Source organism: Bombyx mori, chromosome 10, assembly GCF_030269925.1.
Source record: "Bombyx mori chromosome 10, ASM3026992v2".
Lineage (NCBI taxonomy): Eukaryota > Metazoa > Arthropoda > Insecta > Lepidoptera > Bombycidae > Bombyx > Bombyx mori.
This window is the reverse complement of record NC_085116.1, coordinates 5,173,403-5,185,551: the sequence shown is the minus strand read 5'-3', so window position 1 is coordinate 5,185,551 and position 12,149 is coordinate 5,173,403. Positions and strand designations below refer to the sequence as shown.

The 12,149-nt window shown below is 35.1% G+C and overlaps 2 protein-coding genes and 1 long non-coding RNA gene across 3 annotated transcripts in view; 1 reads left to right on the top strand and 2 right to left on the bottom strand.

Annotated features, from left to right (window-relative positions):
• Positions 1 to 1,469: 1,469 nt before the first annotated feature.
• On the bottom strand, positions 1,470 to 5,439 carry LOC134199481 (uncharacterized). Its single transcript, XM_062670478.1, has 4 exons — positions 4,641 to 5,439; positions 4,340 to 4,552; positions 3,801 to 4,031; positions 1,470 to 3,267 (listed from the first exon to the last, which is right to left on the bottom strand). The coding sequence occupies exons 1-4, from the start codon at positions 4,831 to 4,833 to the stop codon at positions 3,104 to 3,106; spliced, it is 801 nt and encodes a 266-aa protein (XP_062526462.1). The 5' UTR covers positions 4,834 to 5,439; the 3' UTR covers positions 1,470 to 3,103.
• Positions 5,440 to 5,494: 55 nt separating this feature from the next.
• Lac2 (laccase 2) overlaps positions 5,495 to 12,149 on the bottom strand; it is a 64,038-nt gene continuing 57,383 nt past the window's right edge. Inside the window, 7 exon segments of the mRNA NM_001109925.1 lie at positions 5,495 to 6,665; positions 7,092 to 7,304; positions 7,377 to 7,572; positions 8,281 to 8,465; positions 8,862 to 9,337; positions 9,422 to 9,706; positions 10,268 to 10,718. Of these exon segments, the coding sequence (NP_001103395.1) occupies positions 6,277 to 6,665; positions 7,092 to 7,304; positions 7,377 to 7,572; positions 8,281 to 8,465; positions 8,862 to 9,337; positions 9,422 to 9,706; positions 10,268 to 10,718 (2,195 nt within the window). The 3' untranslated portion in view covers positions 5,495 to 6,276.
• LOC134199486 (uncharacterized) overlaps positions 9,700 to 12,149 on the top strand; it is a 69,691-nt gene continuing 67,241 nt past the window's right edge. Inside the window, exon 1 of the long non-coding RNA XR_009973997.1 lies at positions 9,700 to 9,987. This is a non-coding gene — a long non-coding RNA (uncharacterized LOC134199486). The remainder of the gene's footprint in view (positions 9,988 to 12,149) is intronic.

The following is a 12,149-nucleotide window of genomic DNA, read 5'->3' as shown; positions in this document are numbered from 1 at the left end:
CTACACATTTCCACGTATCTAGACGAAGTCTGATGAATGTAGGATTTACAAGTAATCTAATGGCGGTATCTTTCCGGCACGCGCGTAGCCTTATTGTGTCACGTGTTTTTCTTAAGTACGAGAGCTTAAGTTCGAGATTGCACACGTACTTAATCTGCTCTTTCCACAAAAGCAGAGTACTCTCTCTAGATTTGGTGAAATGCTATTAGTAGGGTTCAGTCACTGCATGGGCAGTGGAAGTTGCAGTTTTATTATCATTAACAATGGCTTTCTATCTGCAGCATCACAACATTATTTTTGACTCTAAATTGATTTCAAAAAACGAATTTTCTGATTTATGTCTATCAAAAGTGCTTTGGTTGTGATTTTTTATGTAGATTGCTTTAAATTGAACATCCAACACAGCAAAGTAATATATAAGTAACGAAAACAAGCATACGGGTAATTTAAATAATAGGTCAGGGTTTAAATAATTATGACAAGCTATCGTTGATGAGTGCACATTGAAATGCTGGCCCAGTTTAAGAATAATTGACGGACAAATGCATACGGAATCTGTTTACACGAATTATATATTATGTTAAATGCGAAGGCTGCTAGTTGGGGTATAGGCGGTCATGACATTTTTGCTGGTGGTATTACGGCTTCTCAGCTCGCATGGATAAGAGCTACCGTCACGAAGGGATGGATAGCCGTTATGGCGAGAACTCCTATGGGTGATTACGAAAAACAAAGCTAATAGAAAAAAAAAAGAAAAAAACCTACTTAATTCTGGTCAATTAATTACTGGTCACGCGTAGTTAAGGCTCATCGTACTGCTATTTTGGTTATTTTTACCGCGAACCAGTCATGCGTTGTCTACGTAAATGTGACTTTGGTCGCAAGATTTTGATTTCTAACATGATTAATATCAGATGGGCCCTGGAAAGAGGAAATCTCCAAATGGTTTCAAGGAACAGCCTAGGGAACATTTTCCACCGAGTTTTTGTTCGGTAGATCGACGGTCTGAATGTTATTTTCAGAATTTGTATACATTCAAAATTATCTTGAAAATGTCTTTGGAGCGATTCAGATTTTTGTATCTTCTATTACATGTCTCGTCGTTATAGTGTTGAAATCATTCAGGGGTCTATATTCCAATAGCGTGGAAGCTATTGATGTATTTTAAAGAATGATTTTAAAAACCTTTATTATGTGTACTTTTCCTTGTGTGAACTGAAATCTTTTTGCACGATTTGATAATTGATTAACAAATATGTATATTTAGTAAAAACTTTTTCGTAACGATATGGCAGTAGAGTAAATTAAAGTATTCAGAGTTAAGCTGAACTAACTTCTATACCATAGTTCAAGCCTATGACGATTATGATCTTTGCTTGGTGTGTCCAATGGAATATGCGACTTCATATCTATTATGCTTACAAAACGATGACCCAAAAAAAATCAAGCCAAAATAAAACAACTTAACATTCATAAAAACTTTTTTATTTTTATTATAAAAATGACTACATTTCCTAAAACGTACGCGAAATATAAAAGTAGAAAACATGAAACTGAATTCAAGAACATTCCAGATCGCGATCTCGGCACAGGCGTATATATTACATTCAAAATATTACCCTGTGTCACATTTACTATGCTTAGAGCTAAATTCCCACAACGATTGAAAAAAAGTCCTAAAACGAACGGCTTAAACTATGTTTTTATTGTTTAACACGAAAATACGCGAGACATGGAAATTTTAGTTCTAAAAGCACGTTTCTCCTGACACAAAAGAGTGATCAAACGATTGCAAATACCATAAGAAAGGTAACGATAACTCATATCTAATTATAGTTGCAACGTGGCTTATAATTACGTACCGTAACGCTATTACGGTATCAAGTTTCATAAGATCACGTAAGAAACTTGAACAACAACGAATGACAATAAAATGTAAATACAATAGAATATGAAACGAATCAGTCATATCAATGTCGTAACAAATTTTTAAACATTAACCATTAGATGCTCTAGTAATAAATGGAAATAATCTAGAGCTATGATAATTTAGTTGTTCTAAAAATCGATTTATAGGAATCGGTACGTTTAAGCTAAGTACATCTTCATCTGATTTTATAGGGTGATTATGTTTATCATTATATTCTATTAAATTGATTTATTGCTCTAAACCAATTAAATTTACTTTACAATAAAAATGAAAGAAAATTAAAAAAAAGTCTTCTTTAAAAAATTACGAAACGGTTTATACGCCATCAATTATTATCATGGTCTTGAAGTCAATGAAGGAATTATTGAAAACTTAAACAATGAATTATTTGGTGATATTAACATATTAGAATACTTTGGTCTCCTAACGCTATTGATATTTGACGGCTTATATATAAATGCACCATTACTTTTTAATTAACAAAAAACAATTATGAATAGTATCGAAGATATAGGATGCTGCGAATGTGTAGTCAGAATTCATGATAAATTTAAATTCATTTCAAATATCTATGAATGAAGTGATATAGTATATTATATACTCGTATGTATAGATGTACATAATAACATTTAAAGTTATCAGTAGTAACCAGTGGTACCTGCGTTTTTGTGGTACAATTTTCAATGTGGTCAATACCAGAAATTAATCAAGCTTTTTTTTGATAATTAAAAATAGTGATGCGAAAAGCACCATAAATAACAATGTACATTTTTAACACGTCAATAACGATGGTTTGGTTAAACATAAAGCTGCTCCTATGGAACGCAAGTATGAAGAAATAAGTATAAAGCTGTGATAACATAGGATGAAAGCGTCTCCACAGAAGTCGGCGTCATGTTTGAGCAAACTTTTAATCTTTCGTTGTCATAACAACTCAATAAATATGGCATTAGGCGTGTTCATATCGAGTTATACTCGGGATTGATTCACAAAATCATTCGACGGACTCCAATGTCAATTTATAATTATTAAACCATACATGAACACAAACTATAATACACATAATACAAAAATAAACAACCAGCAACTTTAATAATTTAAATTTAGTTTCGTGAAAATCTATTGAATGATTTGGAGGCCGTCGGAAAGACGTCGTGTTTATTGCCGATACTTTCAATGTATCGGATAAAACGGTGGCGAGATGGTCGGTAGATGATGCCCACAACGGGGAAAGTTCGGTGGAACAGGTGGTAAGTCTCCTTGTGTTCCTATGTGTAATATCAGGCTCATGCCAATCACTATGTGGTATATGAAATGGCAATGGAAGAGCCAATAACCTGGAATCAATCAGAAATGGTATGGTTAGCTTCATTGACATAGATGACTGTGCCATTAATTCAGTGACTATGAACTTATAGAATGATAACATCTCATGTTCTAACTCGACAGCAAAGAGTGGTTTTCATGCCAAATTATCATTTCTGCAAATCTCATATTATGAGTATCAAAATAATATCTAGAGAGGAACTTGAAAGAATTTACTAAAATAAATCATAAGATGATAGGGTACCTGATTCCAAATCATCAATGAAATATGTTCGCTCGAGTAATGTATCGATTTTGATGAAATTACTTTTATTTTTATGACTGAATTTGTAAAATGATTATATATCTTTGATCTCACTTGGATAGTACTTACTATACATATAATGCTTACAGCACGTTTTCTCATAATCAAGTGCAACTATTAACCTTTCTGAATTACTGTCATAGCTTTAATCTAAATTTATAGTGATCCTTGGGACATTTTTGACTTGAAATGACACTAAACAACCGAAAGCTTAATTTCAATAAGTCTTCCTAGTTTTACCTGGATTATCAGCTTTGAGCCTCAGAACAACGTATCCATTATTAGGTACAGCAAGAGTATCTTTATGCGGCGGCAAGTTGTATTGTCTGTGGAGGAGTCCTTTTCTGTCTAAATCTAAAGCATGTTTCAAGTTTATTTTCTTGATATTCTTGTCTGGGGACCGTCCCATGCCGATGACGTTGTACGACGTGCCGTGGAGATGGAACGGATGTGAGAGGTTTGGCGATTGCACTGTAACGTGAAAGCGATTCAAATTGATACAAAATCGATTACACGCTCCGAGTTTTTTCTTTGAGCCTGAAGAAATTGGCAATTTTATCGTTTCATTCACCGAAGCTATTTGTAGAATTTAATTAATTGGATCATGTAATATGTTTTCGCTTAGTCGACAAGCGTTGAATGTAAAACTGATCAATATTCTTTTTTATTTAAAAATGTAAGAATGTCAGATCGCTTTGATCCTATTCTGACTGGGTGTTACTGGTTTGATTTAAGTAATAAAGGGCTTTGTGTCATCAAATGAAGCTTTAAATACGCACCTTCATCAACGAGTACAATCTCAACTATAGAGTTTAATGGAACATCAATCATATGAGTGCAACGGCAGTCGACTGCGCAATTGGGAGGTCTGTTGTCTCCATTACAGAATAGGTCCGGGGAGAGCTCGTGCATTTGGGACAAAGGAGGTGCTGGTGGAGCACTGTATGATATTTCGTCTACCAAACTAAGCACGTGATCACCACCCGGGGCGACTAAAATCAAATAAACAGTTACATTCAATAAAGTTACTGAAATCGATTATTGAATTTACACGTGCACAGCTTAAAAAGTCGAACTTACCTAAGAAATTTCTGTAAGTATTTTCCTTGAAAAGATCCTTTGGCTTGTAAAAATGAAATCGAAATGGCAGAAATATTTTAACGTCCGGTCGATCCTGTAATAATGCTTTGTCAACGGGCCTTGCCGACTTGAGATTGCTGACACATACTGCGTCGTTCCGCTTCACATCACAAATAGCATCCAGTGGATTCATAACCTATAAAGTGAATTAATTAAAAAACACGAAATTGTAGAATTGGATCAAAAAAGCAAAACACAAGATGAAAAAGCCATGAATAATGAAAAAGAAGTCGATGATGTTCATAACATAAATAAATCAGTGGAAAATTTGGTGAAATAGAAATTTGGTATTGAAAAACACAGATGATAAAAATATGAAGTTCATAGATTTAGTAGGTGGTTCATGTGATTAGTGATGCTTATAGCGTAAATGAGCACTCCTTATTACAAGCAATGGTACAATAATAGACAAAAATACAACCTGTAATGTTAGGTGCAGTTACTCCTTCAGTTTTCCGTATAGGTTACACTAATTATAAAAACATTTGTATCGTCTAAGTTAATTTGTAAAAGTGCTGAATCTATTTACAGTAATGTACACTACGATTTCTGTGTCTTTTTCAGGTAAAGTAATAAGCATTTTATTTTTTACAAATTTTATTAAATGGTATAAAAATTATACACTTATGTTTAATATTTTATGGGCTGCTGTTGAGCAGCTTTAAAAAAAAAAAAAAAAAAAAAAAAAAAAAAAAAAAAAAAAAAAAAAAAAAAAAAAAAAAAAAAAAAAAAAAGGGCTTAAATTTTAATGTAACAGTTATGAGCGATGTTTCTGCTGTCCAAATAATTTTATTAATAGGATTATTGTAGACTAGTCGCCACTTTTGTTTTTCTTTACACCAATTCTTGTATTTGTAGTCACACAGTTCATGCTGTAAGCATTTAATGTCTTAACATAATGGTAACTTTCTGTGGTAACCTGTGTATATACTTTCTAATAAATTCACAGTTATATACAGTTGCATGTTATGGAATGTGTGATAAAATATGGCTTTCAACTATATTTAGTGTATTTACAAATAGTTGCAGTTATTTACATTTTTGTATCACGATGAGGATAATTCCTCATGCGGTAAGTTAAAATGGTCTGGAATTCTTAAAATTCTAAGCATGTAGTATTCTAATATATATTTTTTATAATATATACACGTAATAAATATTATTGATGAAAAATATAATGGCAAGTTGTTAGTTACAGGATAAACGAGACGATTCGTGTTAAAAATATTAAACTTAATACAAGACATGTTGATTCAAGAGCCTCGAGAAGCATATTATTGGCGATATTGATATCGAAGTATGAACGTATATTAAGTATATCACCGAATATGGCATAAAAATGGAATCAACGCATAAAAACAGTGTATCATTGTTTAAATAAAATCACAAACCATCATAAACTCCCGTTGAATCATTCGAATACAAAAATAAACACAAACAACGGAATCGAGCACTTCGAATCCGCAGGACACATCACACAAAACAAACATAAATTTACACTTAGATAACATTATTAAAATCAACTGTGATGTACTTATATGAATATAAGTAGACTGGGAAACGTTCTAGGAACCGTTCAGTGGAGTGGGATGGCTGGGAGATGGTCTCCGCATGTGGGGAAGTTCGGGGGTACGGGGGGAAGGTCGCCCTGCGTGCCTACTTGGAGCACCAAGCTCATTCCGATGACGATGTGGAAAAGGAAGTGGCAATGGAGTAGCCAGAAGCCAGGATTTGTGGCTCTGAAACGGAGAATGACGTAGCCGTTGTTGGGAACAGCGATGGTGTCTTTTGCAGGAGGAAGGTCTCCTTGCTTCAGGTGACGTTCGAGCAATCCTCTTCTGTCGAGGTCGAGTGCGTGCTTCAAGTTAATTTTCTTAACGTTCTGGTCGGGTGATCTTCCGATACCTATCACGTTGTATGAATATCCGTGCAAGTGGAACGGATGAGATAAGTTCGCGATTTGTACTGGAAAGTGAAATGTATGTGTTTAACAATTGTTACTTTTTACTACTAAAATAGTTTAAGGCGGTGAATGTTTCTGTTTGGATTTTGCGACTCTATCTCTTTTATTCAGAATGATAGTTAGTAAATAATTCTTATGACGCTAATGAACAGTGACGTCATTTTTCAATATAAAATTAAAATGTCTATAAGTTTCACATTTCTGAACTGACTTTAATTATGTTTTCTTTAACTGACTGTTTTAATAGGTTCGGTTAAGTTTTTATGCAGTAATAAAAAATATCAACACGCAGACGAGAAATGATTAATGAGAAATAATTCGATTAATCCATTTGCCAACGACAGGCTTTTAAAATCAGAAAGTATTTTGACGAAATAATTTTATTTCGGTAAGTTTGGGTTGGGTAATATATTTTAAATGGGAAATACCTTCATCTACCAATACAATCTCCACAACAGCATTCAGAGGTATGTCAACTTTGTGTGTGCACATGCAGTTTTGTCCACAGTTAGCGGGTCGGTTGTCTCCATTACAGAATTGGTCAGGATTGATGTCATCATACTGACTGATCAATGGAGCAGGCGGGGACATATATGAGATTTCGTCAATCAAACTGATAACGTGGTCTCCTCCAGGGGCAACTGAAGAACCCAAACTCGAATTAATATTACATCTACATTCAAAATGAATTTAAATAATTTATTTTTTCTTACCCAAGTATCTGTTGTATGTGTTGGGTTGGAAGAGCATCTCTGGTCTGTATACGAAGAATCGGAAGGGCAAAAAGATTTTAACGTCGGGTCTCTCCTGAAGGATGGCGGGGTCGATGTTCTGAGCGTTTTTCAATTGGCTCACGCAAATAGCATCGTTTCTTGATATATTACATCTCGCGTCCAAGGGGTTCATCACCTGAATGGTTAGTGGGAACAAAGGTACGTGCAGTTACTAAATATACGTGCAAATTATACAATTCTACTTTACCATATTTTACAGACTAACTACATTGGTAAAAGTGTATCATTACAAGTTCGTTGTAGGTATTATAAAATGATGGACGATTTTAATTATTTTCGATCTCGTTTTTAAACCCGTTTCGATTAATAAATTAATTGAAAAATAACTTATGCCCGTATCACTACTGACATATTTACAAGACTGGTTCGTGTGTGAGTGTCCAATTAAGATAGCTGTACTGTTATGGTCTAATTCTTGATCAGCTGTAAATTAATTTATCGTTGTGAATTAATTGTTGCCGCGAAAAGTTGTATCAAGTCGATCCAAGCATTTATGTTTGAGCAACCGAGTTCTTAGTGCTTGACAGTTTAGGTAAGCTTGATCGAGGTTGTCCTGTCGGCACTAATATCAAGTATGCAATATCCGCCATTTAATAACATAGCAAAGTAGTCTCGTGACATTAACCGTACATTCTATAGACTTACGACAGAGGAAACTCAAAGGAAGCGTAACTCGTCAATACGTGTATCGATGACTTTCAGATTATTGCGACATTTATGTACATTTGTATTACCCATGTTGTATAATATACTATGTAGTTAGACTACGGTTTATGTTCATTGTATTTTAAAAAAAAGTATATTTACACAACGTTTAACTTACCACTCCTTGGGGTATTCCGACATCGTAGGTGGGGGCCAGCGAAGATGGTTGGTAAGGTCCTCTAGCGTATCTGAGGATACCTAATTGTTGTGCTCTCTTAATACCACATTCACCAAGACCTCGAACTTGGATCCAGTATGCTCCGGGAATGTTGTTAGCTTCGATTACAAAGTCGTATCGTTCCCCTGAAACGATCGATGTAATTCATGAGCAATCCGTTTATCCGTAATTAGCTTATTAAATGAATAACTAGAAAATTAATTAATGTTGTACAAGAGGAAGCACGTACAACGATGTTATACAATTTAATACGCTTCAGTGGATACGCTATTCGTTGAATGCGTTGTTACAACATTACGAAAATGAGTGTCTTTGATAAAAGGCCGATTACTGCGATCACTTTATTGGATAACAGTAATTTTTTGCACGAACGATCCCAAAAAAGCAAGTAACGAATCTTTATGAAAATTGTGAAACTAAAAACGTGCAGCTCGCAACCGTCGGCAACGATATGGCTACATCAAAGTATCTTGCAGCGGAAACGAAGTAGTTTTGTCATTAAATTATCGCAACATCCTCACCTGAGAACGAGATTATCGTGTTCACTTGCACGGGTTGCACTGGCTCACCGTCAGTAGCAATAACTGTCAAGTTGTGACCTTCAAACGTGATTTGAGCAGGGCATACCGATGCAAAGGCATTGATCATTCTGAACCTGTAACGTCTACCAGGAGTAATTGTGAAAACTTCCAATGGAGTATTGGTCATGAAGCCAGTGTTAGGATCTCTGAATTGTCCTTTTCCGTTGATCAATACAGATTCGGGGTCCTGTCCAGTATTGACAGCTAAACGTCCTGGGTATCTTTCAGCGGCATCTTCGTGGAGCCAGTCACTGATCAACATGACGTGTGTGGTCAAATCGTAATCGTATAAGTGACTGTTGGGATCTTTTGAAGGAGGTTGACGAACGACAATGCTGCCGTATAAACCATCCAGTTTCTGTAGTCCAGTGTGAGCGTGCCAGAAGTGAGTGCCAGCATTACCTTGCCATTGATATCTGCGAATAAAAACATATTGAGAAATCTATTTTGAAACATTGCTGTTAGTACATTTAGATCTATTTCATTTAATCATAATTTACCTGAAAGTATTCCCTTGCTGAATAGGACATTGCGTGACAAACGGTACACCATCGTAATATTGTGATCCCCTTTGCCAAATACCGTGCCAATGGATTGTCACCTCCATACCTTCCATATGGTTCTCTACGTCAATTACCACTTTATCGTTTTCGCAAACTTGAATGGAAGGGCCTGGTAACATTCTGTTGGCAGTGAGAATACCCCGTTCGACGCCATCGGCCAGTACGCATTGGCAATGAGACCAGACCACATTCGTAGCGTTTGGTGTGCATACTTGACAAGCCCTGTAATCAGAATAATTGCAATGATACCAGAAACGAATGCCACGTTTTGATTTCCTTATCAATGTTGTTTAATAATTCAACCTTTTCCTCAGTCGATGCAATTGAAATAAATTTGTTTGCATAAGATCTGTCGTCACCTATCAATTACGTGCTTGGACGGAATTTGGTTCAGTTGGCGTGTGCTCTAGCCCGGCATTGAGATCAATGTTGTTAATAGCCCGTGTGAAACAAACCGTGAAATGTGTGAAATGGAAAAGTCGGTCGATGGGTTGCTTCTTAACGTGAGTACACTAGAGTTTCCGAAAATGATGTTACAAAATTTATAATGTTAAAGTAGTTCTCTAGTTAGGTAAACGTTATTATTTATTTTTAAAGCGGAGTCATTTTTAAACTGAACGCTATTAACTGAATTGAATTGACTTCTGCGATCTTATTGTAGTCGTTGTGAAATACTGTGATAACCTTCCGCCTTATAACAAACAATGCCATTGGGCGTTATTTGTAAATATCATTTTTTCATTTTACCATATTAAAAATAAAAATTACGTTTCTGTTACTTACGCTCCCAAGACAGTATAAAACTCCAATGTGAAATGATAGTAACAGATCCTTGGTGGTTCGTTTTCCCTGCAGGCTCTGGCACACTCATCAGGGGCCGACAGTGCTGGGTTCCTTCTCAATTCAGCGGTAGCACTACTAGTAAAATCCAAATGTTTCAATGAGGCTTTTCCGTTAATGTTAGAGATCCTGGCTAGAGATGGCAAAGGATTCTTCCTAACGCCTCCACTCAGCGGACCGCTGCCGCTTTTAGCGAAGGGATTCGATGACGGTCCTATAGTACTTCCTATTCCTCCAAAAGTAGTTCCGAATGGATCATCAGCGCTGGGGTGTGTTTGAACGAGTCCATGGGTGGATGAGAACGCATTACTGCCCGTTTCCCTGAACGGTGTTGCTGTCCCGGCTTGCCACCACGATGCCGATGTGGACTGGTCGTCTGCGGCGTTGATGGCTTCTGAAATCAAAGGCAAAAAAGTATTAAGCTGGAGTACAAGGTTGAACGTTTCGGTCTGTTTCATACGAGGCGACCTGTTTACCTCAATTTTTTAACATAGTCACGTGACGTAATTGTCCTAAGGTATTAATCACGATAAGATCTCACGAGTAAGATGGTTGCTTTATAACGTCGAGAATGTGTTTAGGCTTGTTAAGCTAGTTAGCAAATGAACAATGTATATTAATTAGTATAATGTATTACATAATTCAATGTTCCGTTTCTCATTATACTTCGTAAAACTAATATATTATTTACAATAAGATATTATTGTTGTTGAAATTCGAAATTCAAAATCAAAACAATAGATCAACGTCATGGCCCATAAATCTTGATTCCTATATGATACAAGCACGAGTTGGCAAAGCAGAAGTTTAGAATGATTTATAATATTAAAATAATTTTAGCAACGCTTTTCTTTTATTCCGGATAGACGAAATTTTCCTAAAGCATGTCAACACTCATGCACTGTATCATGGTGGTTATAACATTTAGATAATATTGATCTCGACAGTTGTGTGAGACTTATCAAAATTCTCAGACTTCAGTCAAAGAAGCCGCCCAGAAGATTTTCTTTTAGTCGATACCTTTAATTACAATATTTAAAATGTGCGAAAGTGTAATTAAAGATTTGTTCTGTTTGCACACATTAATAGAGGGGCGGATCGATATCATTCGATTTTTACTAAAAAGAGAAGTATTAATATAAGATTAGTACTAATATGGACTAAAGTACTGACTATAGAATTGTATTTAAAAAAATGGCAAATTAAAATATAACATAATTTCACAAAATAACTATACCATAATTCAACGTCGGTAATTTAAAGCACAAGGAAAATAATACTTATTACATTGTACGTGTTATGATTAATTATAATTGAAACTGTACAATGATAATATGCTTATGTTTGCTGTTTTTAAACAAAATTATATTAAACAAAATTATATTATTATAAAGTTGAATATTTCAGAATAGAAATTGTTTTGATTTATTATTTCTAGTTACATATTTGGAATACGTAGTCAGTAATGGTAATTCTACTTGCGAGTATGATATCTGGAAGGTAGAAACTATGGTGCAATTTAAATAAAAATTAAATACAAACGTTCGGCTGGCACGGTGAAACTCGGTTCGGAATGATACAATCTATATCATTCGAAACTAGACTAGATTTTCGCAACTTACTCTGCAGGGACACCAAAGCTTAACGTCCTTAAATTAAAGGACTTTTACTTCCGTGTTCATTGGAATCTGTTGCATTTAACGTAACATTATTTGAGTATTATAAAGCCGAATACTTTGGGTTGCGAAATTATACTTTAATTATACATTCTTTTAGATTTAAAATTGTACGTTACTTGAGTTTTTTTTGTGGCGTTAGGCCCGTG

Bases quoted from the DNA above. Each gene is read 5' to 3' on its own strand.
- LOC134199481 (XM_062670478.1), bottom strand. From the start codon at position 4,833: ATGAATCCACTGGATGCTATTTGTGATGTGAAGCGGAACGACGCAGTA. The intron at 4,032-4,339 runs GTGCGTATTTAA...TTCACGTTACAG, and splicing joins GATTGTACTCGTTGATGAAG to TGCAATCGCCAAACCTCTCA. The intron at 3,268-3,800 runs GTAAAACTAGGA...GATTGATTCCAG, and splicing joins GCTCAAAGCTGATAATCCAG to GTTATTGGCTCTTCCATTGC.